Source organism: Aulonocara sp. 'chitande type north' Nkhata Bay, linkage group LG18, assembly GCF_057382095.1.
Source record: "Aulonocara sp. 'chitande type north' Nkhata Bay isolate Kocher_YH1m ecotype deep benthic linkage group LG18, A_spYH_male_GT1.1, whole genome shotgun sequence".
NCBI lineage: Eukaryota > Metazoa > Chordata > Actinopteri > Cichliformes > Cichlidae > Aulonocara > Aulonocara sp. 'chitande type north' Nkhata Bay.
In genome coordinates, this window is record NC_141361.1 from 10,409,650 (window position 1) to 10,436,149 (window position 26,500).

The 26,500-nt window shown below is 40.0% G+C and overlaps 1 protein-coding gene across 1 annotated transcript; it reads right to left on the reverse strand.

Annotated features, from left to right (window-relative positions):
* Window positions 1-907: 907 nt before the first annotated feature.
* nfatc4 (nuclear factor of activated T cells 4) lies at window positions 908-24,203 on the reverse strand. Its single transcript, XM_086272916.1, has 13 exons — window positions 23,617-24,203; window positions 19,254-19,420; window positions 14,676-15,188; window positions 9,499-9,674; window positions 9,223-9,385; window positions 8,936-9,036; window positions 8,373-8,474; window positions 7,934-8,121; window positions 7,307-7,447; window positions 5,141-5,196; window positions 4,916-5,042; window positions 4,045-4,767; window positions 908-2,267 (listed from the first exon to the last, which is right to left on the reverse strand). The coding sequence occupies exons 1-13, from the start codon at window positions 23,807-23,809 to the stop codon at window positions 2,197-2,199; spliced, it is 2,721 nt and encodes a 906-aa protein (XP_086129042.1). The 5' UTR covers window positions 23,810-24,203; the 3' UTR covers window positions 908-2,196.
* Window positions 24,204-26,500: the final 2,297 nt, after the last annotated feature.

Consider the following 26,500-nt stretch of genomic DNA (forward strand, 5'->3'; position numbering starts at 1 on the left):
GTCCACTGTCATAGTCAATGGGAAGAAAGAGATAAGGATACAAATAACAGATAAATGAGAAAAAAAACCACACAGAAGGGCAAGAAGGGAAGGGTGAGTAAACAGATTGTGCCATATACAAACAATTCACTAGTGCACAGAAAAGTGAAACATGTTTTTTCTGCCTTCACAAAAACATTTAAGCACTATTTTCTGGCCTACTAAAACACTTAATGAAAACCTACATGGATTCAATTTTACAAGGTCGTTGAGCAGCTTGAAGTCAGGGCGACCTTGTTTATCCATTTATAGGATGAGAAACTATGCAGTACTGATAAGATAGTGACAAAGTTCAAAAATTAAGAGATTGTGGAAGTCATAATTTACAATCTGGCTGCAGATCGTGCTTTTATCACACTGAAGATGTTATTAAACCTTGAACTGACAGACAGTCACATAGTTTGGACCAAAGTGTTTTTTCCCAGTAGGAGAGCACGTGGTGTGTTAGCAATGAGAAGATGCTGAGGTTGATTCTTTGGTTTCATAAGGCTTTTTTATGCATTTTCTTCATTTTTTCAATTAACAAAAGCATTACTTTGTATCAGAGGACTGGAAATACAGTGGATCTTAAAAAAAATACATAAATATTCCCATGAACATGCTTACACATACATGTATACAATGGCGGTGTCTGACATTGGGATGTTGGCAGTGGACCCTTGGTTCCTGTGGTTTGCTGGGTGGGGACTCCTTGGTCTGATTCTTGTGCTTTCCACTGTTGCTCACCGGATTGGGATCTGGGGAGTTTGGAGGTCGGGCTAACAGTTTAAGCTATTTTTCTTGTTCTGGAAGATTTTCTTGAGCAGCGTGGCGAGCCACATTTTACTGCCACTGTCACTGGTGCATGACTTTGCAGCGGTTAGGGGTGGGGGGGGGGGGGGGGTGGGGGGTGTTTCAGATGGGTGGTATGTGTCAAAGTAACCTCCGCACGAGTGCCAGGACCGAACACTGTAACAAGATGATCAGTGTTATTTACCTCATGTGCTGGTTGTTTTAATGGTGTGGGCCAATCTGTGTATAATCACTCCAGTATGAAATAGTTCTTCCACGCAATTCTACATCTGCACTAATCAATACCAATACCTGTCCTGTTATCTGGTTGTGATTTGATTCCTTTAACTCAGCCCTTTGTGCTCTTCAGCTATAATTAAAATGCTATTTGCAGCTTTAAACGCAAGCTTTCCATTTATTTATTTTTGGCACGTTTGCTTGTCATGAACTTTCCATGTGTAACTAACAACCTTTCCTGAGCTGCAGCCAGAGAGAAAAGTAGGACGAGGAAATGGAAAAGTCAGTGTCATGAAGGCGTTATGGCTTCAGTAGAGCTACATTCAGAGCTCCACGGCAGCTATACTGTAACTATCCTGTACCATTAGTGATTTTGGTCTCAAGCTCACAGCATGCCCATGTATGGTTGCAGCGAAGCATATATACCCATAAAAGTGTCAGCAAACTATCTGCTGCAACTTTAAGATCTTCTTGTTGTTTGAAAACTTTTTATTACCTTGAATGTTTTGCGAGACTTAAAGACTTTTCATCCATCTCTCCTCTAGCCACAGTTCTTTAAGAGGAGAAAAAAAGGACACTGTAAAGGGTTGCAGGACTATGAGTACTCTTTCAAACAGCTGCTGATTTAAGACTGCTGAAGCATCCTTCTGCTGAGTCACCCACCAACTCCTCCATGTTTCACCATTCTGAAACAAACTTGCTCTACTTTGAGGTATTCTAACAAACTATATCTCTTACAAACCTTTCAAACTGTTTTAAAAGTCCCTGCCTTATCATCCTTTCAAGAGGTCAAATATCAGCCCTGCACCAGCCGATATATACTGAGAAACAGTAGCAGCTGGTTTCCCCAGTTGTGGATTAAGCCCAGTTCAGGACCAAAAGAAAAACATCAATGAAAACAGCCCCTGAAAAAAGATTATGGTCTATGTTTTGCAGACATTTCAAACTCAAGCAGTTTCTTATATAATTTATTTTGAAAACATGTTACAAATATTAGTTTCCCTTTATAAAACAGTTACCTGTGGTCATAATTACAGTGTCCTGGTAATCCCCTTTCAATATTACATGTAACTGCAGCGACACATCTTGATACCGAGTGCATAAGGAATTTAAAATGAGGCTGAATATCAAACGGGGGACCTTCTCAGCTCAGTTTGGCTGGTTGTCCATCTGTGAGCTTGGCTGGTAAGACTGGATGTCCTCCCCGATGAACTCTGATACTGTGGAAGGAGAAGAAAATCACAGATTCACTTGATGCAATTTGCTGCTGCAAAATACAAAATAACCTATACTGCACTGTCAGTTTCAATTGTATGTATATTTTCAGAATTCATTGGCTTTATTTTAATCGTATTTCAACATCCCCTTTTTAGAGATTTGTATTTTTTTTTTTTTTTACGTATTTGGAACATCTAGAAAAACTGCACACCACACCACATCTTCTTGCATCAAGTAAAAATAAAATCTAGTCCCCAACTTAACCACCAAGGTTAATGCTTTGTTTCTTTTTTTAAATGTTATAATGCAAATTACAGTGAAGACTGTAAACATCTAAAAACACCAGCAACCACAAGATGCTACCAAACATTACATTGACTAATATCTGTCTATATATCTGTCACAATCAAAAATCAAAAATAGTTTATACAATTATCAACTCAATCAAGTCAAGTCACCATCAATAACTCCATGCAGTTAAATCAATCATCAATAATCGTAAAACCCTACAGTATTGGGGAAAACCCAAACAATCGAGCAACCCCTTAAGAGTAAGCACTTTGTAACAGGAAGCAGGAAGAAGGTCCTAGTAGAACCCGGCAAGAGACTTTTGATGGTGTTTTTAGAAGAGACTGAAACTCTACAAATAAGGAGTTACCTGTTTGAAAACTAGTCTTTCTGGGTTCTTTTATTTTAGTCAAGAGGTAGGTTGGAATTAACCACTTTGTTTCTCAAGCTACCAGTTTACCTACAACAAGGTTTCACTTTCTCATCAAAAAGACAATTTTTGGGGCCAAATTAAATGGCAAACTAATTTGGAGAGCATAAATTCAGATTATTCAAATTTTGACAAAAATACAGCTCTTTTCTTTTTTACTATGACTGACCCTGCAGGTAATGTCCATATAAAGTTGTGAATCGGCCTGGTAGCCAAATCTTTACACCAAATACCACATGATCACCAGCTATCCTGGCCATCAGAGAGCCTGTGTTGCATGTCATATCACATTCTCACTCCATAAAGCAGTGTTTGTAGATCAAAGACAATGCACTGAGTAGAAAAATATTTCAGCATTAATAAACATGATTTAATAAACTTGTTTTAAAAAGTGCCTTTAAAAATCATAGTCCCGGGGCTGAAAAACAAGAACACTGAAGTGCTAAAAACTGCAGTTCCTATAGTGGCCACTGGAGACTGGCTGCAAAAGTGAGTCAACTTCCACTGATACTCACTTTAAAATGGCCAGCTTTACGGCATTAAAGTCGTGTTTACAGTCTGGTACAACAAATTGTCTCTGTGAAAAGTTTGCCCTTTCAAAATAAAAAGTTATTTTATAACCTGTACATTTAGATACTAGAAAGGCTGCTAAGTGTAGTTGTGCTGTTTGTGTGGTACAGCTGTCCAAGAACTTTGTGATCTAGTTTTGTGGAGTGAAATTTCTGTTTTTTATTTTTATGTTTCTTATCAATAATTAACAGATATGTATGGCAAATTTGGTGATATTACCAGATATCTTAGGACTCCACATTCTCTTCCAAATCTGGTCACTTCTGGCCAGAAAAACAAAATAAAAAAACGCCCAAAATACCTAGAGAGTGGCAGCCAAAATGCAAAGTCCATTCAGTGGATACCATTCCTTCTTCTATCCAGAATATTAAAAATTCTTTGTATTTCTTCCTCCAACATTTCTGTATCTGTGTTTGTAGCCACTTATGTCATTTTTTTTTATCAAATCAGTTTTCAAATATCACATTTTTTTGAAAAAAACTATGTCTCACCTTCTTCAAAGGTAATGTGGTGCATAGAGGCAGAGCTGGTAAACTCCAATGGACACTCCTGGATCTTGGGATCCCTCTCTCCCCCATTTCCTGTATCCAGCACTCTTCCCTGGGGGTCCCAGCCCTCATAGTGGGAGTAGGATGCTGGGCAGATATCCTGATAGGGGTTTGGGTTGGTAGGAGGGGAGGGACAGACCTCCTGAGCATAAGCAGAGTACTGTGGGTAAGAGGAGTTGGGGATGGGAGGCAGAGGGGAGGTTGAGATAGGACTTCCAGCTGGGAAAGGGCTGAGAGAGGATGAGTGGGAAGGAGAGGGTGAAGAGGACAAGTAGGGTGAGTCCAGCCATGGGGAAGGTGAAGGTGAGGGAGGCTGCGGACCACGTGGGTACAGAGGGGGAAGGAGCTCGGTGAAGCCCAGCTCTAGGTTCTCAAAACTGGGGTGACGCTCGGATAGTGCTGGCCTGGTCCCGCCGGGCTCTTCCACCGTGGCATCAGGTTTAGAGCAGTACTCCTCATTGTAGTTTATGGGTGGGCACGGAGAGGAATAGGTGGAGGGGTAGGGGGGTAGGTGGAAGCTCAGATTTTGCTCATCAGACATATGGTCCCCTCTCACATGGAAGCATTTGTCTATCCTGGGTGGACCCCCTGCAGGACACATGTTTCCGCCATCCAGAGGCAGCATAGGGGATCGAGAGAGCAGGGGATCATCTTCTTTGAACATAACTGAGGGAAGAAACCGAGAATAACTGACACACATAACTGATGTTCATGTAAAGCATGTCCAGCTGCCACATATAAGTGTTGTATTTACATTGGATTTCAAACTATAAATCTCTTTATTTCAAAATTATTTGTGGGATTAGATACTCACTGGGTAAATACTTAAAGCAGTGAGTGCTGCTCCGTTTCCTCTTCCCATTAGAAACATAAAGATTGACCGACACAGGCCGACTGACAGATAGGTCACTGTAGGCTGGGACCCTCACACATAACAGACACTGGAAGGCATAAAGACGACATACAGGGGGATTACAGAGCATTTATCAGAGCATCTCCAGTTGTGTTGGATGCGTCTGCTGAAATTTCACAAATTTACCTCATTGCTGTTGTCACGGTCAACATGAGCCTCCTCCTCCCACTGTAATTTGCCATCTAATGCAAAAGAGCACAAGAGCAAGGTTTGACATAATGAACACAAGTCAATTATAAAAGTGCAGCATCTGAATTAAGCTTCATTTAAAATGTCTGTTAGACTTCTAGTATCCCCCTTCTGATTCTGAACTCATCATCAAATAATCATCATATAATTTTTTCTTTGTGTGTATACTGGGTTGAATTTTGATGTTCAGCTTGAATAAAGATTTGTTGATTTTTTAAACTCTTGAGTCTCTGAGTCCACGTTCTCCCCACATTATGACATACATGTGAGATAAGTTTCTAATACCTGGATTACACAGACCTGAATGTGAAAATTATCAGCATATAATGAACTTCAAATATGTGAAGACAACCATTTAAAGGGGCCTATTGTTTGTTGTAATAAAAAAATATTGTCCCACAACATCTTCAATGTTTATTAGACCTAGTTGCACAAGCATTGCATCAAATCCTTCGTGCTCTGCATTTGAAATGCTTGTCAACTATGTGTGGGAACCTGGAAATGTGCATTTTGACAGTTTTTATGATTTGATATGAGAGAACTATTCACTATGAAATAGTGAAAATTATCATTTTTTGTGTGTGTATTATAACTTAATGTGGTTTTTGAACTGTTTTAGGTTGTTTGGTATTTTTATTTTGGTTTATTGATGTTTATGTTATTTGAACATTTTGCTTTTCTCAGTTGTTGACTCGTTTTTTATTTGTTCCCTCAGTGTTTGTTCCATTTAGTTATGACTCTCACATGTTATTTTGGAAGTTCCTTGTGTTTAGTGTCTTGCATTTAATTTTATTTCCTCTCTTGCCTCTCTGTGTATGTATAGTGGGTCTGTTAACTCTCCCATGCATGTTTAACTAGTTGGAGAAGTTAACAGTTAGAGAATTGTAAGTTCTAACTGTGAATTCCTGCAGCACTATTTTAATCTAAATCTAATGAGCTGAAGTATCATTTACCTAATATTAAAAAGTGATTTCAAATTATTTTCTGTCTTATTTCATTTCATTTCATTTCATTTCATTTTTATTTATTTCACACTTGGTACTACAAATCAAACAAAACAACCACATCTTCTGTCAACAAAACACAACAACCATGTGTGAAAAGGAGCAGGAAGAAGAAAATATTCTTATTAAACCCTGCCCCCTATCTACCATCGAACTTATATCACCGGTGGGCACCAAAAATCAAGAACAAACTAATATTGACATTTCTCTCCGGTCGAATCCCAAACCAACATCACATTCATTCGCATTCTTCATACTGAGTTATCGTTTTAAACATATAACACTTTTTAAAACATTGTAAATTTATACAATTCTTTAAATTATAATGAAGTGAATTCCACAGTCTTATACCCCTAACCGTTGTGCTCATTAATCTTTGTGTAGTCCTGGCTAACTGATGTTTAAAATAAAATTTCCTTCTATTCTCTTCTCCCCTTGAACACATCAAAAATACTCTTTGTAACTTAAAAGGCAAAATATTATTTTTAGCCTTAAACATAATTAATAATGTCCGTAATTTCACTAAATCTCCTAATTTTAATAGTTTTGATTCTATAAATAATTTATTTGTATGTTCTCTATATTTAACATTATGAATTATTCGTATAACTTTCTTCTGTAATAGGTTTAAAGGTTTTATGGTATTCTCATATGTATTCCCCCAAACTTCAACACAATAGTTGATATATGAAAAAAACAAAGAAAAATATAAAATACGCATTGTTTTATAATTTAATAAATCTCTTATACTACCCAAAATATAAATACTTTTGACCATTTTCTTTCTAATATGTTCAATATGAGATTTCCATGTCAAATTCTCATCCACTATTACACCCAAAAAACGAAATTCAGTAACTCTTTCAATCAATTCTTCCTCTATAAACATAATGACTTTATCCTCCTTTACACGATTACCAAATATCATATATTTCGTTTTTGTCAGATTCAAAGATAATTTATTTACATCAAACCATTTTTTTATTCTTAACATCTCAGAAGTCATAATTTCAACCAAGTCTTTCAAATTATATTCCCAATCAACTTTTACTGCCAGTTCTGTAAATTAAAATGCGCCAAGGCTCCTCTGGACGCTTACCTGTGCCTCTCTCCATGAAAAGGACTCTGGAGACTGGCAGGAAGTTTGTGCCGCTCAGCAGCAGCTCTTCCCCTCCTTCCACAGAGCAGGAAGTGAGGCTGACCGACTCGATGACAGGCAGCTCCTGGGCCGAACGCTGGGCTGTGGTGGAGAGAAACGATAAATGCATATGTAGTCAGACTTTAATCATACACTACCTTTCATCAAGGTTAGTGCATCTCAAAGTGCTCTACAGATGACGGACAAGCCATTAATAATACAGAGCAAAATGCAATAAAACATCAATCCATAAAATACAAAGTAAAATAAAATGTAAAAAAAAGCAACAAAGAGTAATCAGTGAAGTTAAGAGCTTGAGTAGTGGAGCAGAAGTAATGCAGGATAAGGTTGATTAAAAAGACATGACATTATAAAGTAGAATAAAATCAAATATATCAAATAAGATCTGGAAGTGAAAAACAAAATAAAATAATGTTTATAAAGCAAAGCACTTGTGATCAGTGTTTGCAGAATTGTAAAAAATCTCAACCTTTGACAAATCCAAGTGACACTGCATGTTTCAAATGTGACTCCTTTGTAAAAGGATTCTGTATCATAATATGAATTCTCCATAAAGCAGCCACTCACAGCATTCGATGGGCAGAGAGGCAACCTGCAGAGCCAACACTCGTCCAGGGGGTCCTGAAGGGGGCACTATAGGGAGGTGGGTACGAAACACCAAACGAACACGTGTGTTTTTCCTTCCAACATCTGTTTCTCCTTTCCTCAGCTCAATGTCTGAGTTCCTCAGTTTCAAAATCCCGGCACAGTCGATGCTGTGAAACACAAGATTTGTCTCATGACATAATTTTGAGTAGGAAAAGTTTCACTCAACACTGAAACTGAAACTTTAGGGAAAGAGCTATTTAAAACTTAAAGTAGACCAGTTACAAAGGTATGACACAGCAGTCAAACATGAGCAGCCCACCCGAGCATATATAATAAGCAACTCCAGCATATGTGTTAAAAAAAAAAATCCTTTTTCTACAAACATGACGAGGACAGTGAGAGCATCCTTCTGACTTACAGAGCAGTCATGTTGTTCTCGGGGCTGAGGGGGATGTCCAGTAGTTTGGTCCCCACCTGGACGCTCTCGTGACTGGCAGTGCCCACCATCTTTCCAGTCACTCTGAAGGGGAACATACATTTAAATTTACCAGCTGAGAAAAATAAAGTGAAATCCCAGCAGAACACAAGTTATTTATGAACGAAAAACGGTGAAATTGCTTCCAAAATGTGAGGATTAATAATCCTTTTCACGTCACTTCAAGTTCTGTGAACACATGAGATCAATAATCACTAATATCACCCTCGCTTATTTTCTAATGACTTTTTTCTCAGTTTGGATCTGCACTTCACTCGATATAGGATATCATAATCAAAAATATATTCTCTGGATTATGGGAAGGGACTAACAACAACTGTTGTAACATATTTTCTGGACTAACACGAGAACCAGCTGGTGGTTTATTGCACAATGGTTAAAGCTACGACAGTCACGTGATGGGTCCCCTGAATTTTGTGTTCCTTGAACATCATGGCATGAAGAAAACATTTGTGTTTAAATAGAAAAATACTGCAGCTCAGTACCTGTGTATCTGATAGAAAGGATGTGGTCTGATTGATCGGTCATCAGCTGTTCCAACGAAAACCTGAAGAGAGAGCGGTTTTCTCTCTGTGTAACCACACAGCTGTGAAGATAGAGAGAGACGCAGTGTGAAATCAAACTGCGATGAGGCCAGCAGCAGTGGCCAAAGAATTTGTTCCAGTGTCGTGTGAACATGATCAAAGACATGTTAACCTTAAATTAGATCTGATATCATATAACTCAGTTAAAAGGTGAAAAAAAAAAAAACCCTGAGAAATTTCGTTTTCACCTTGACAACAGGATGTCCAGTCGGTGCAGCTTTGACGGCTCCTCTGCTGCCCTCCGTCTCGTAGTGGGCTCTGTGGTGTGGCCGAGGCTGGACCTCAATACGCAGCTCATACTGGTCAAACTGGGATGGCAGAGGCCAATCAAGTGGCGGCAGGGCGTTAGACCTGAAATAAATCAGATGTGAGAATTTTAGATGTAGTAAGAATAGAAAGACCCACATGGAGAGAAGCAAGTAAATTTACAGGATTGAAATGTTGAAAAGTGATGCTGTCCTTGCCTGAATAGAGGGCTGTGGGCGCTGGCTCGGGTTCTGCCCCAGGCCAGAGGAGGGGGAACAGAGAGGTAGTCCATGCCCACAGATGGGGGCTCTCTCCTGGTCTGCTGGGTCTCTGGCAGTGGGCAGGGAGAGCTGTGGCCCAGAGCCTGCTCCTGGTCCACCTCCCTGGGAGATAACTGCAACACAAAAATCCCACCTCTTTAGTTCTCCACAGACTTGTTTTTGCTTTGCTATTTCTATTATGTTTCTTTTATATTTCAGTCTTCTCTGTATGTTTATGTTTTTATTTATTTAAACAATTCATCATGTGAATGTGCCAGATTTAGCCGCACGAGCTAATTTTCTTCTGTAGTCCCTGCCTATTGATAACATATTAAATTAACCAACAAAACTGCACATACACAGGCATGTGAGGCTAGCTAAAAGAGAGAAACATATCTAAAAATAAACACATGCCTGTTATGTGTGGGCTGTGTGCAGACAGGAATAGGACCCAAGGTGCAGACTCCAGAGCCAGATGTGAACTCAAAACAGCTTTAATGTTAAACTCAAATATAACATAACTGGAAAAAATCAAACTAAACTTACACCGGAGGACTGACAGAACACAGCTAGGTAAACGGTAGATCGCAACACAGACACAAAGAAACACAGGGCTCAAATACACAGAGGTCGTGTCCAAATTCATGGGCTGCATCCTCCTGAGAACCCGGCCTTCGCGGTCTACGTGGGCCGGGTCCTCAGAAGGTCGGGTAGGCCGGAAGTAAACGGCCGTGAAATTGGACGGTCTAGCCTTCTGATTAGCGTCACCGCTGTCTCGGTGGAGTTTAATAAACTCAGCCGTCTGCTTCTTGCTATCTAAAATATAACAGGGCACTGGTGTAAATTCTCGACTGTCTCATACTTCTGTTTAATCAGTTTTCTGTTTGACGTTTAGTCAGCTGTGTAAAAACCAAGGAGGAACCCACCCGGGGTAGAGATGGCACGATACCACTTTTTTATGTCCGATACCGATATCGATATCATAAATTTGGATATCTGCCGATACCGATATGAATCCGATATAGTGTTTTTTAATCAACAAAACTGTTTTTTAAATATCTTGCTGCATTTTGTATAAGTTCATACTCAAATTTAAAACAACAACTACACTAAAGCTATTCTGTTATACCTGTATGCAAAAAAAAATATTTCATAGTTCAGCAATACTGATCAATCTAATAAACTTAAACCTACACCATCCTCCCTATTCTGGTATTTTAAAGAGTACTTATCATAAATATTAAGCAACCTAACTAATAGGGTTCCAACTCCCAGCAACAACAAAAATAAATAAATAAAAAATAGGGAACCACCCCTCACACTCCACCTCATGATGCTTAATCGACGTAATCAACCTTAATTTGATGCAGTGTGAAAAAAAAATGCACAGAAATCAATTATTTTTCAAGAAATATTAAATAGATTCAACATCTTTCTTCAACAAAATTGCAGACTGCACAGATGGTACCTTCCCAAAGGAAAAAGTACTATAGCTTACTAGGGTATATTAGACTTAATAGTTACTATATACAGGAATTGACTTCTATTCATTTTACATCAAATTAAAAATTTGGGTGTCAGATAATTATTTATTAAAAGCTAGACATTTTAAATGAGTATAAGAAAGAAAAGTATGTCTTTGTGCCCCCTTTTCCCTGTTAATGCCCTATTGGCCCCCCTGGCTAAACTTTGCTAGATCCGCCCCTGCACAGTTACCAGCGTCAGCTAAGTAGAAAAAGATCCTGGTGTAGAAAGTAATAATAAATACATTCTAACAATAGCTGATCAAGCTTAAACGTGCTGCTGTTGTTCAGCCGCTGGTTTCCTCTTTCTGGTGCAAAGTGGGCCAAAAGCAAACAAGAGAGACGGACTCGCGACAGAAAAGCCGATCAGCTGATCATTAAGCAGTTTCATGATTGAAGTAGCAGCAAGAAGAGGCAGTCGCTCCATATATCGTTTGTTAAGCTTAACGCAGGAATGCTTTACAAACATTCAGAGATGGACTTACACACTTGCTTTACTTCTCTCGGGGATAACTTTGTCGGAGATGAAATGCCGGGTTGCTAGCGAAGCTCCAAATGCTATCCAGACCACCGACAGGTCCCGCATGCCACAGCCGCTCTATCACATGATGCATACTGCTCCGACGTGCTAACGTTCTGAGGTGAGTTACGGCGTGTTGCAAGTTTTGTGCTTTCGTGATATTTAATGGATCGATTACATTTTTTATTTTTCTCCAATATCCGATCCAGTAATTTAGGTCAGTATCGGACCGATACCGATATGTAATATCGGATCGGTCCATCTCTAACCCGGGGGATTAATAAAGTTTTATTTTATCTAATCTAATCTAATAACTTTAATCTCAGCCAAACCGATTTACTCACGAACAAACAAAACACTGAAAAAAGCCCAACAATAACATTTTTAGGTTGTCTAAGTGACTTATATATTACGTTTAACCCGAGCAGCGAAAGTCCGCGGTGATCTGAAAATGATGTGCCGGGAGTTGTGCCGTTCTCAGCCGCATCAGTAACCCTGGAGCTCCCGGCTAGCTATCGAGCTGGTGGGTAGCAGACGTCTCCGAAAACGTCGAAGCACTTTTGCAAATATGCGATATCTTGATAAACCGAGCAGATATTTGATGTTTACACAACTACTTTCTCGCCTGAAAATATGTTAAAAGTTTATTTTGTGACCCAGAAAGATTAGTATGAGTAATTTTAAAACTTAGTAGCGGCCGCCATTATTGGAAACTGGAGTTTGGCTGGGCCGCGCTATGAATTCTGGGATATGGTAGGCCACGAAGGACACACCCGACCCATCCTTCAAATTCAGGGAAAAGGAGGACGCATTTGTCGGCTGCATTCGGAGGAGTCTACGAATTTGGACAGCCTTCGGCGCGTCGCTGTGACGTAATCGGTCTACAAATGCGGCCTCAGGAGGATGCAGCCCATGAATTTGGACACGACCAGAGGGAGCAATCGGGGAATGGGTAACAGGAGGGACACACAGCTGGGGCAAATCAGGCCTAACGAGACAAGGGGAAGCAAAACCAGACACATTAAAATCAGACGTGGACTTTCAAAGTAAAACAGGAAACCCATAACACAGACTGAACAAAAGACACAGACTCACATGCAGGCACTACAACAGAGGGAACAGAGATGTGGGACCAGGGCAGACACAGACACTGACTGGACACGGGGATATAGCAACTAAGGATACACAGAGACGCGAACTAGACAAGGGGATACAGCTGACAGGGGAGATAGCAACTAGAGAAGACAGAGACATAAACCATAAGACAGAACTCAAAGAAACCAAAGACTAGAAATAATAAATAATAAACTCAAAAACCCTGGGTCAACGACCCAGGCATCTTTACAATGCCCATATAACATATTAAAAATCAAATGTTAAAAATCCTTACACATTAGAATCAAAGACTTTCTTTGACACTACTCAAATCATGACAACATGTTTGATTATCCAAAAACCAAAGTTTTATAGATTTAGAGAAAGAAGTAAATGTTGTTTTCCTTATTTCTGTGTAAGGGAACCCTAATGTACTCTAAAGAAAAGTCAACAAAACTATGGCAAGGAACAGATCACAAAATAAAGGAGTAAGAAAACATGCCAATGCAGCCTGAAAATTACATCATGGTCAGCTTTTGGAGGTATCTACACTAATACACTAATGCAATATTAGCAACATTTATGCAATAATGTCCAAGCACGTGGATTATAGGCAGGCCGTCTACACAGAGGGGCCTGCTTATCTCTACAAAAAATTACAGAGGAAGTATAGTAATGGCAAAACTGTTTGGACCGCCAATCATGTGGAACTATTGCTGAAAGTAAATGGACTGATACTTAGATATAGATATAGCACTTTTCTGTTCTAACTGAGCATCCAGAGAGCTTTTTTTCACCCAGCCATACACACATTCCATGCCTTTACATGGTTTCTGAGCATACACACACTCTCACACTCTGATGAATACATCAGGGTTCAGTAATAACACAAGTATAAAGCAGCCACAGCACCAGAACACACAGACTGGGAGTTTTTGCACAGTAAATACAGCAACATAGCATTATCCATCACCAGAGGAAGCCAAGGTATTGGGAAAGAAATACCCATACAATAAAAATGAAATCTCAAAACATAACAGAGTTTAATCTTTGCAAATTAAACATCCAATCAGGAACTAAAACGTAGGTGTCAAAGGAGCTTGCAAAGAAAAGCGTCTGGACTTCTATAAGTTGCTTGAAGACGTTTCACCTCTCATCCGAGAAGCTTCTTCAAGCTCATCCGAAGAAGCTTCTCGGATGAGAGGTGAAACGTCTTCAAGCAACTTATAGAAGTCCAGACGCTTTTCTTTGCAAGCTCCTTTGACTACGATGACCTGGATGACTGAGAACCTTCACAGACAAAACGTAGGTGTCTGTATCATTCAAAAGTTGCAGCTTTTAGCTTTCTTGAAAACTGTTTTAAGACTTAAACTGCTTCAGTTTTTGTATTTGCTAAAATACATATTTAGTGTCGATGCTAGACAGAAGCATAGTAAAAGCAACATAAAATGAGCATACACTGTATAGATGGCTCTGAAATAAAGGTCCTTTGAACCTGCATTCTTTGTGATAGCCAGCAGGGGGCGACTCCTCTCATTGCGAGCGCCATTACATAGAAGTCAATGAGGAAATCACTGAGTTTTCACTCGATTTTCTGCCTCACTGAACATTTTCCTGATAAGTTTAATGGGTCAGTCACTGGTTTCAAGTCTTCTTCAGTACAGCTTGGTGTTCATTTGATATATGATGGTCACATATAGACTCAAATAAATCATGAAGCTGGACATTCATTATGGCTTGGCTACCTTGAGTTCCACAAGTTTTTTACTGTGTGACTGTGCAGTGTCCTTGGCTTGACAGTTAGATTGAACCCTCTCTTGTAATTTCTGTTTTAGTTTAAAAACAAACAAACAAACTAGACAGGGATGGCAGCTTGAGGTCTAAGAGTAGGAGCCGAGTTAGAAAACAGAATTTTATACTGCTGCTTTGAGAGGCCTACTCCAGGTTTGGCAGGGCGGCACCTAAGTAAAGGCAATAGATCACACACAGCACTTTACCTGCTCCAATGATGTCTTCCTGGTTTTCTGAGGAATGCTGAGCTCACAGCTGCTGGGCGGAGCTTGAGAGTGAGGGGTGGACTCTCCACCCTCCAGGTTGCACCCCTGCAGTTCCTCTGAGTAACTCCCTCTGCGCGAAGTACAGGGAGACGCCAGCGGGGAGTTTCTACGCTTCTTCCCACTAGGTGAGGTGGGCCTTGAGGATGATGAGTGCCCAAAATTGATGCTGCCTTCGTTCAGCTCCTCTTCCTCCACCAGCAGAGAGTCGCAGCTGGAAGCGGGACTGAGCCAGCCTCGAGAGGAGGGGCTAGAGGCGGGGCTGGGGCTGAGGGAGCTGGGGCATCTGTCACGATAAGTAAAAGGATCCAGTAGAGGCAGGTAAAGGCGCTCTCTGTCCCAACCGCCGCTGTTGCCCATGTCCCAGTAACTGGAAATGGTGGGTGTTGTGTCATCATCAGGCGAGATGGTGGTTATCTGGATGCTGGGGCACTCGACCACACGAGATTCAGAAACCTGGAAAAAAGATAAGAGGCTCGTCACAAACATTGTCACACACACAAAAAAATATACAGTGGGGCAAAAAAGTATTTAGTCAGCCACCGATTGTGCAAGTTCCCCCACTTAAAATGATGACAGAGGTCAGTAATTTGCACCAGAGGTACACTTCAACTGTGAGAGACAGAATGTGAAAAAATAATCCATGAATTCACATGGTAGGATTTGTAAAGAATTTATTCGTAAATCAGGGTGGAAAATAAGTATTTGGTCACCTCAAACAAGGAAAATCTCTGGCTCTCACAGACCTGTAACGTCTTCTGTAAGAAGCTTTTCTGTCCCCCACTCGTTACCTGTATGAATGGCACCAGTTTGAACTCATCATCTGTATAAAAGACACCTGTCCACAGCCTCAAACAGTCAGACTCCAAACTCCGCCATGGCCAAGACCAAAGAGCTTTCGAAGGACACCAGGAAAAGTATTGTAGACCTGCACCAGACTGGGAAGAGTGAATCTACAATAGGCAAGCAGCTTGGTGTGAAAAAATCAACTGTGGGAGCAATCATCAGAAAATGGAAGACATACAACACCACTGATAATCTCCCTCGATCTGGGGCTCCACGCAAGATCTCATCCCGTGGGGTCAAAATGATCATGAGAACGGTGAGCAAAGATCCCAGAACCACACGGGGGGACCTGGTGAATGACCTGCAGAGAGCTGGGACCAAAGTAACAAAGGTCACCATCAGTAACACACTACAACGGCAGGGAATCAAATCCCGCACTGTCAGACGTGTTCCGCTGCTGAAGCCAGTGCATGTCCAGGCCCGTCTGAAGTTTGCCAGAGAGCACATGGATGATACAGCAGAGGATTGGGAGAATGTCATGTGGTCAGATGAAACCAAAGTAGAACTTTTTGGTATAAACTCAACTCGTCGTATTTGGAGGAAGAAGAATACTGAGTTGCATCCCAAGAACACCATACCTACTGTGAAGCATGGGGGTGGAAACATCATGCTATGGGGCTGTTTTTCTGCCAAGGGGACAGGACGACTGATCCGTGTTAAGGACAGAATGAATGGGGCCATGTATCGTGATATTTTGAGCCAAAACCTCCTTCCATCAGTGAGAACTTTGAAGATGAAACGAGGCTGGGTCTTCCAACATGACAATGATCCAAAACACACCGCCCGGGCAACAAAGGAGTGGCTCCGTAAGAAGCATTTGAAAGTCCTGGAGTGGCCTAGCCAGTCTCCAGACCTCAACCCCATAGAAAATCTATGGTGGGAGTTGAAAGTCCATGTTGCTCGGCGACAGCCCCAAAACATCACTGCTCTCGAGAAGATCTGCATGGATGAATGGGCCAAAATACCAGCTACTGTGTGTGCAAACCTGGTAAAGACCTATAGTAAACGTTTGACCTCTGTTATTGCCAACAAAGGTTATGTTACAAAGTATTGAGTTGTATTTTTGTTATTGACCAAATACTTATTTTCCACCCTGATTTACAAATAAATTCTTTACAAATCCTACCATGTGGATTCATGGATTTTTTTTTTCACATTCTGTCTCTCACAGTTGAAGTGTACCTCTGGTGCAAATTACTGACCTCTGTCATCATTTTAGGTGGGGGAACTTGCACAATCGGTGGCTGACTAAATACTTTTTTGCCCCACTGTATCTAATTAACAATTCAAATCTCAGTAAGAAAACTGGCAGTAAGAAGCACAATTTTAAATAGCTCTTTAAACCATTGTTATTACTTTGACCTTCAGATCAATCTTTTGACCTTTAAGGAGAGGTCAAAGGTCAAATGCAACATGATATTTTAAGATTGTCTATGGTACTTTCTACAAACACGGCATAGAATCATATTTTTATAAGTTATGAGCCTTTTTGACAATTTTCAACTAATAAATAATGAAGTTGACCTTGAAGACCTTGATGGATGCAGACCAAATTTTAATGGATTTTTGACATGACCCCACTCTACATCCTTACCAAGTCTTATCAGAACTGGAGGAGTTAATAATAATAATAATAATAATAATAATAATAATAATAATAATAATAATAATAATAATAAAATTCAAATTCAAATTCAAATTTTATTTGTCACGTACACAGTCATACACAGTACGATATGTAGTGAAATGCTTGGACAACTGCTCGTGACCTAAAGAAAACAAAAAAAGGAAAAGGCTATGAATAAGATAGGAAATAAATATGAAAAATTAAAAAGGGTAAATTTAACTAGGAAGGAATAGAATATAAATTAAGGTTAAAAATGAAATAACTGTACAACACAAATTAGAATGAAGGGTAAATTTAACTGGGAAGAATAAGATAAAGATAAATATATAAATTAAAGTTGAAAATAAAATAACTGTACAACAAAATACACAATACACAATATAGAACTATATAAGAATGTATGAAGAAATCTAAATATAAATAAATATATACACAATAACAGCAGCTGTACAAGTATTAACTGGAAATGAAGAATATAGTGACCAGTGTTGTGCAAAACCAAAGTCCAGAATGTCCAGTGTGTGTGTGTAAGAACTATATGTGTGGGTCAGTACTGTGTGGTGGTGTGATTGAGAGACCGTATCGCCTGCGGGAAGAAGCTCCTCCTCAGTCTCTCTGTGTTGGTCTTCAGGGAGCGGAATCGCTTTCCTGACCTCAACAGAGAGAACAGTCTGTTGTTATATTATTATTATTATTATTATTATTATTATGTAGTAATAATAATAATAATAATAATAATAATAATAATAATAATAATAATAATAATAATGTATAAAAAGCAAAGAAAAAATATTAGAAAGTGTTCATTCTTGTGGTCTCCACCAAGTAGTTAAAGGGGACATCTGTTAACGGCAAGGCAAAAATACGTTATTTATTCCCTTCTCTATTTAGAGAGCACTGAGGCAGTGATCACTACGTTTTGTTTGTATGTACTAAGAGTTTCATTTAACATCGTGGTGAGATAAACTATGAGAAAACAAGCTTTTTTTAATGTGTGGATTTGGATCCTTTTCTTGGCACTGACCCCTTTTAAGGATGTGCTCCCTGAAAGCCTCTTTAGCTTAATTTGAAACCTAATATATAAAATCTGCCACAGTGAAATTTAGCTGCCTTCAGACTTTTTCAAAATGACTCCAGGACAGTAGGAGAAAGTAGGCTGGGTGTCTGGCTGTGTTTAAAACCTCTTGTTTGTCACGTCCTGTGGTTTTTATAATTTTGAGTTTTAGTTAATATAATACAGTTTGGGTTATGTGTTTTATTTGTGGGATGTTTTTATGTTTTGAGGAACATGCTTGCTTCTCCACCCTCTCGTTGTCAAGTCTTCTTCTTTTTCACGTGATTCGCTGTGCAGTTACTTCCTGTTTTATTTTAATAGTCTGTTTTCCTCTCTGTGTTTATTCCCTCATGTATTGTGCAGCTGTGGAATTTTCAACTTTTGTAAAGGACTTTCAACCTAATCAAGGATTATTTTTCATTTACCTTGTGTTGTCTGCAAGTCCAGAATTTGGGTCCTTCAGGTACAAAAGACCAATCTTTTTTACCCAGTAAACCACAGAATTCAGTGAAAACTGTACATGTACTCTCACCTTGTTATATTCTGAGACAGTATTACAACATATTTCAGCAGCTGCCCTGCAAAATGCTCAAGTCATAGTAAAGAAGTGCATAATATTTCCTCAACTAAATGTGTGAGTGTTTAAAAGTCTGTTTGCTTTGTCTCAAAAAACTTTAACTTATATGCCCTAAGTCTTTCGGCCCTTGGTTTGGATACAGAAAAAAACTCTCCAAGTAAGGAAAACCTCTTAATCTTAAGGGGAAATGGAAGGAAACCAAAGAGAAATCTGCTGAGGAAGCCTCCTTCTTCTTGGACTGACTTACATGCAATCGATGGCATGTCTACAAAAGTTGAATATGCGCTTGGAACAAACTTAAGGTCAACCAATCAGACGGCTGCTGCAGCTGCTGCAGCTGATTCTTTCTACGGTCATTTGTTCAGTTGAGGTTGAAACTGCAGATTATATGAAATACTTAGACATAGGCTGTCTCACCTGTACAGAGCGTGCCGGCAGGCTCTCATAGGTCCCGCTGAACTTATTGAAGTGATCCCTTCGTGGAGGTGGGGAATGCATCCCTGCCCGCTGACTGGACGCAGGTGTCGGGCTGGGGATGTCGATTGAGTGACCTGCGTGAGAGGCAGCCAGGTTTTTGTCTGGAACTGAAAATACATAAAGGTTGGGATGAATGTCCGGACACATGAAGGGCACACCCACAAATTATATGAATTAGAAAATCTCTTTCTGTTGGCAAGTTGCCTGCTTGCTTAAACTGACTATAATCCCATGCTCCCAAAGAACAGCACTTTGTTCTGTTCACTTTACACCTTTTCATCCACATGACAATAAATAATTATTCATCTGCTTTTCATCCCCTTAACCACACAATAATAGCTAGCTCTGCAACTGTCCTGCTCTTGTGCCTCTGGCGTGAGAGAGACTCATTAGATGAAAATCAAAATATTGTAAACACAATTTGTGGTGAGTAAGGATTCATTTTTTATCATCAGTGTGCTTCTATCATGCTTTACACATCAGTTTCCCTTCATTTTACTGTAATTGCTACCATATGGAAAATGCACACGCTGGAATTTTACCGCAATAATGTCTTAAAAGCAAGTGCAGCATTTTTGTCACTTTTAATATAAATTAGGAAATAGAAGTAATTTTCGGAAAATGCAAAACTACTCCAAACAGTTTAGTAACTTAGCTTAGCAAATAGATAAGAAACAACTAGCTGCACTGACAGAGGATTAAGTCGTTTGACATTTTTAGAAAATCTGAGGCAAACAGCTGCTTAACATTATTGAGTGATTTTAAAACATTTTGTGTACAAGGTGTACTTGATAGCCAGCCAAAATCTTAAGGCAAATAGTGGTATTTGGAAGCCTCTATTACATCTGTCATTTAAAATTTCTTCTGATTACATCGCCTGAAGGAACATAGCATTACAGCGGTATTTGTGTTCTTAGTAAAAAGCTCCACTAGCATCACACCATACATTTCCTTGCTTAAAAAATGAAATTAGGAGTTGGGAAAGTCGCTGTTTGCTGGATGCCCCTCTTAAATCTCAATCAAACGAAAAGCAAGCAATTCGAGAAACACATACTCCACGAGTACACCTCTAACATCTGACCTCGTGCTTTGAACTCTGTCTTTTATGGTACTGAGCAACCTGAGCCAGACTCGTGTCACATCACAGGGTTATAATGCAGACACTGGGGTTAGGAAGGTGACAAATGTCATAATCCAGACATGTAAGAGTCCATGAAATTAATGAAACAGAATTTACATGTAGACAAATGTATATGCCATTATATTTAAAAGAAAAAGTAGTTTGTGTATATAGGTGAACTTCAGTCAAATGCTAATGTATTTAAAAAAAGATGCATGCATATGCTTTCCCAATTGCCACAACCTAATCAATATTTATAGCTCTGACCAGACTTCCACTCTACATGGAAGAACCAATGTGAACATCTGCCCACAGGTTTTACCATCACAACACTAAAAGCATTGCTGTTTAATCCTAGGATATAATTTGTCTCCGACACCTTATCAGACAGTTTTATACAGTCCACAAAAAACAGGAAAAAATGCTGACCATGTGTCACGTTCAGAGCTTTTTTGGAATGAGCCGAGTCTCAGTCACAGACCAGTTTGTCTTGGGAGACCCAACCTGGAGGAAATGCCCCCAACAACATAACCTCCAGGATCACTCTGACACTCAAACCGCTGCACCATCATAACGTGACCATTCACTGAGGTGTCTACACTGTTCCTCACTGCACACTCATATACTTGGTACACTATTTGGAGACAACTAGCTTAATTTTATAGCATAAAGACTGGAAACACCTAGTCAGAAGCATAAAAATCAATGTATTATTATCTCTGAAGCTGTTGTTAAATCTTTATGCTAGCTAGGCTTATTAGCAGCTAACTATAGCTTCACATTTAAAAGGCAGACATGAGTTTGGTATTAGCCATGTTTTTTTTGTGACTCTTGGACACCAGTTGGTTTTCATTTTAAAATTCTTCACGCTATTTTTTAGTCTTAGTCTTTATTATTTTGTTAATAAAAGCAACAGGAAACAGGGGACCAAACTTGGAATGGTAAATGCTGCCAGCTTCCACATTCAGTTCAAAAACATCAACGTAGGTGTCCAGATGAATCTAAATGTGGGCCAAAAAGACTGTGATAATCTTGCCTTAAAGTGGGATTTGGTTTTATCCATAATCACTCTGTCGTATGGCAACAATTTATCAAAATCCCTCCAAAACTTTCAGTTCTACTTTTAAACTATTTCGTACATTTTTCCATGTATTATAGTTACAAATTGCGCAATAAAGGGTGAAATGGGAATTCTAACTAAATCATGAAGTTTACTTTTGGCCCACTGATTCATTTCACAGCATGAAGAACCACACACCCAAATCCACCGCTGACCTTGACATTTATATAGAGACTTTTTTCATTGTATAATCTCAACATGACTCCTTTGTATTTTGCCCATAAGCCACCAAACTGACTCCTTAAGGCCACATCCCTTGCCACAACATTTTCCCAGTGTGGTGTGGTCTGGCTTCACATGGAGTCAAACAGTAGTTACTCTCTAATGAACGAGGCTCGCTGCCGCTCCGTAGTGGCGGCGGGCCATGCGGGCAATTTTTGGGCAATGCGGACACACAACAGCAACTGCCAACGAATTAAGAAGCTGGGTGAAAAAAAAATCTCTTCAAATGTTTCCTGGCAACAAAAGTATTTCCAAGTGATTAAAGCTACAGTACTGAGGCAACTCTTCTGCTGGCGGATTTTTCACATGAATCAGTGATTTAGCGGTTTATATGTAGACCAGCAGGAGTTTATGAGGCACTAGAATTTAACTAACACTTATCGAACAGGGGGGGAAAAAAGACTCACTGATCTAATATACTTTCATCTTTGTTTCCATGTCCTGAGCTGAACCTCAAAAAAGCAATGTTTACCTCAACCTGGGGGTCTGTGGGGCCTCACAAGTGGTGGAAAAATACATGAGAGGGGTCATGAGACATTGAGAGAAGAGAAAAGCAAAAATGGCATAATACTGCTGTGTGCCCCCTTGTATGGCATATATATATGTATGTATACATGTATATATATAAGCCTTATAGGGTTCAAAGGAAATGGGAAAAAAAACATACATTTGTGCCACTCAGATTGATTTCTTCTTAAGCTTAAACTGTTGTCTTTTTTTTTTTTTTTTGCCTCAATTTAATGGGGAATTTATCTCTTCGTGTTCTCTTCTTAATCTTTAAAAAAAAACATAATTTAAATGATCATTGGATCAGTTTCTTTTGGAGATACCAGTCTAACAGATCTAATATACTTCAGAGAATCTCAGTTCGAGAGTCCAGCTCTTTAACAAACTTCGATCTTAAATGAGATGGTTTCCGGCATGAGGTTCGGGGTAAAAACAATAGGTCACAAAACAGATCTGGAGCAGCATAATAGACTGATTCACCTAAAGTATAAGTATTTTTGCAATAATGTATTTTTTAAAAGTCTTTGACAGTTAAATTATTCAACTCATTGGTGAACAAACTTTACCACCACAACAATCTTGTTGCAGCATCTGTTTACCTTGATAGATACTGGATTCATATTTAACTTCTGCATTGCTTCGTTTTGAAAAGCCCAACTTTAACACATTTTATGGTCATATCCATTGAGATTTATACCCAAATAAATAAAACCTACATACTCTGAAACATTAAAAAAAAAAAGCGAAGAAAAACGTGAAGACTTGCCCTCTCCTTTTTCTCCTGTAGTTAATGTTCATACCTTGGGTGTGGTAATACAAATGTATGCCAGTGTGGGCGGGAAACAAATGAGTGAGAAGATGTGAGGATGTGAGGTATGTGTATGTATTGGTGGAGCTCGGATGAAGACGGGAGGGAGGTGTGTGTGTGTGTGTGTGTGTGTTCAGTACACAGAGGTTGAGGTTCCTTCCCAGCTGGCAGCTGTTAACTCTACTCACACGCACAGCTGATTAGAAACACATTGAGTCTGGGGCTGCACGCATGCACAAGCTCACAATGCGCAAAGATATGCACGCAGATGCATACCACACAGAAAACAAACACACAGTAAAAATATACTCGTTCTCACGCAAGCATCGGACGTACGTTCAAACATACACATCACATAAGCACAGGCATGCAGATGAAAGCCCCATCAGACTACACGCAACGGCACGCACGCGCACAGAAGTTCCCATGAGTTTTAGAAGCCACCCCGTCAGGCCGCTCAGACCCCCTTTATCCAGTATGTCCCTTTGCTTTTAACACATTCAGCTATTCAGGAAGTGACTCTAACCCAGGCTGCTGCTGCTGGAGGAGTCGAGTTGCAGCAGGGCGCCTTCACTTTCCTCCCCGGCAGCGGAGCTCTCCGGCTCGGTAGAGCGCACCGGGGATGGACCCTGGCTCTGCCGCGACGGCGGATCCTCCTCAAAAACCAACTTGAACTCGAACTCTCCCTCCTCCCAGCCCGAGCCCGGCGCGGCCCCCATCGCCCTCCGGCAGCAAGGACAGGATACAGATATACTGATACAATCTTGTCTCCCTGCGTCAGGCGATTTTAACGTCCCTTGGTGCGCCTTTAAAAAGAATTCAAAGGAACTTTATTCCCCAAACTCTTCTCCTAAGTGCGCGTCATTGTGCTAATATTCCTCATCTGGGATATGTAGGAAAGTTTTGCTTCAGAAAGTTTCTACGCGAAAAATTCTGCTTCTTGCCTCCTTGTTTGCAAGTTTTTCCAGACTTGATGTCTTGATATCCAAATCAAATTTTCGCTCCGGATAATTTACAGTCTTCTCCGAATCATATTTCCAAAATACCGTCGGCTCTTTCATTCTAGCTCCATCGTCATCCCTGTAGCTTCTTCTTCTAGTTCTTCAAGAGACTGGGAGGAGGGAAAAAAAGTTTATCAAATATTTTTGTCGTCCTTTACCCTTAATTGCCTTTGGGTGGGTTTCCCAGCTCCAGTTGGTCCGTTACTCATTCCCCATAGGACCTCATGTCTGTCAGTCATGAATCCCCTCTGCCCAACCTCCTGCCCCCCTCCTCTCCTCTCCCCCTGCCTCGCTCACTCTGAAGGTTTCTCTTGAAGTCGTTCACTTAATATAACTTATTATAACAATCCCATGCAAATTTCTCTTTTCTTGTCTCATTTTGCATCATTTGCATCATCTCATTTAGTTTTTCCTTTTAAAATCAACTTCATGTCCTCATCATCCTTATCATCAATTAGATTTTCGCATAGTTAAGCCCAAAACAATATGATTATTATTCCAATCATGAGCAGGACACATGGCAAGAAGTTCATTATCTCTGAAACCTGCCATAGGCCGCCTGCACGGCCACCAGGGCTGTGATGTTAACTGTCAGTTAGTGAACATAAGAGGGCCTATTTCCTGTGGCAATGAACACAACAGCCCCCCTTTTTTGGCTGTCACCCCTCCCCTTTTCTTCTCTTGCATTTTTTTCCTTTCCCTCCCAGCTCCTTCTCCCCTCTTCTCCCCACTGAATCCTCCTTGTCCCTCCTTCTCCTGAGTCTTGCCTCCCTCCTCTTCCTCTCCACCAAAGGTCTGTTTCTCATTATCCTCTGTAGTCTGCTCTCTGTCTGAGTCAGGAGACGAAAAACTTAAATAAACACTCTCTCTCTGGCTCTCTCCGCCTCAGTTCAGCTCTCAGTGCCCCCTCCCCTCCACTCTGTCTCTTCTGTCCTCCTTCCTCGGCCTCCTCTCGTTCTCACAATCATTAGGAGTATGTTATACTGGTGTGTAGCTGGGGGCCTGTTTCACTCTCTATGTCATCCTCTTGGGGTTGTGTGGGCAGGCCTTGGATGCTGGACTGATTTCAAGATGTTGCAGTGTGGTTGGGGAGAGGAAAAAGTGCGACCAGCAAGGCAGGCACAAGAATTTCTGAGGCCCTAACAAGCCTCAGACTTGATCAACCTTTACACAACCACGGTGAAAAAAATCCCACTGACTCCATTGGGTTATAATCAGGGAAATTGTTTTCTCTGTGGTAAAGAAAAAAACCCATAGAGGTTTGATTGGTGACCTCATGGTGGTTGAAATTTTCTAATCAACCATTTAGTTTCCTGCTTTCCTAAGAGACAAGAAAATGTCCAAACTACGAGTGAAAGCATGCTTCAGACAGTGTGATTAATATTTAAAGTCCTCCTGTACCTTTCCAAAAGCAGATGTGAAGCCAGTTGCTCCAGCTGTTGAAACGAGTATTTTCCAAAAGGTCTTGCATAGGACTTAATTGTTGCTAAATATTTCCTCCTAATGAAACAAACGGCCCGTTTGGAGCACCCATAATTAGAATCAGTGGCGCTATTATAACTGAGTACTGATGATAATCTTATTTAAAAATGAAACATTAATATCATGGCACAAAATCGCATAGGATAACAGGATTCACAGGATGAGCTTCAATCCATATTATAATATTTTTATCAGCTGTTTATCCAGTTTAGTTTTAGGTTGCTTTTTTAACAAATGTTGTGACCCTTTTTGACAAGGATAAAAATTTGATTAGATTTGATATACCTTTATTAGTCCCACAAGGGGAAATTTCAATTTGACATCGTGACCACCCTAGATAACAGTGATAGATATTCTATTTAACATCTTAAATAAATATTGGACTCTCTCAGGGTCACGTCCACCCATCAAACGACCCTGAGCTCCTCCACAGTTATTAGAGCCACTAGAGAGCACTTTTTTAAGGGGAAATATATATCAAGTTGGACAAAAGATGCTTATATTTGACTGCAACTGAGTTTCTAAACACAAAGGAATGCCTTTATAACTTACTCGATACACCTGAGGTTGTACAGGGGGTTTTACAGTGTAAGATAAACCTGCCTTTTGAAACCCCCATTTGGCCACAAAACAACACAGAGTTTTGCACCTTTTTATAATGACTTCCTCTAGCTTTACAATACAATGAAAATACCACATGTTTTTATTACATAGTAATCTCCTTGCAATGTGCATTTGCATGTATCTGGGTCAATCCAGTGCCGGAGCTGTCAGGACTGCGTTCACACAGCGGTGTCACTGAAATTAATGCAACGGTTTGTGTTTTTCATGCAGTAAATAATCCAAGAAAAGAGGTGAGGGGTGGGGAAAGTCTTTTCTTCTTGTTTGTCATGTGGAAAACAACAAAAAGTATATATTTAGTCTGCT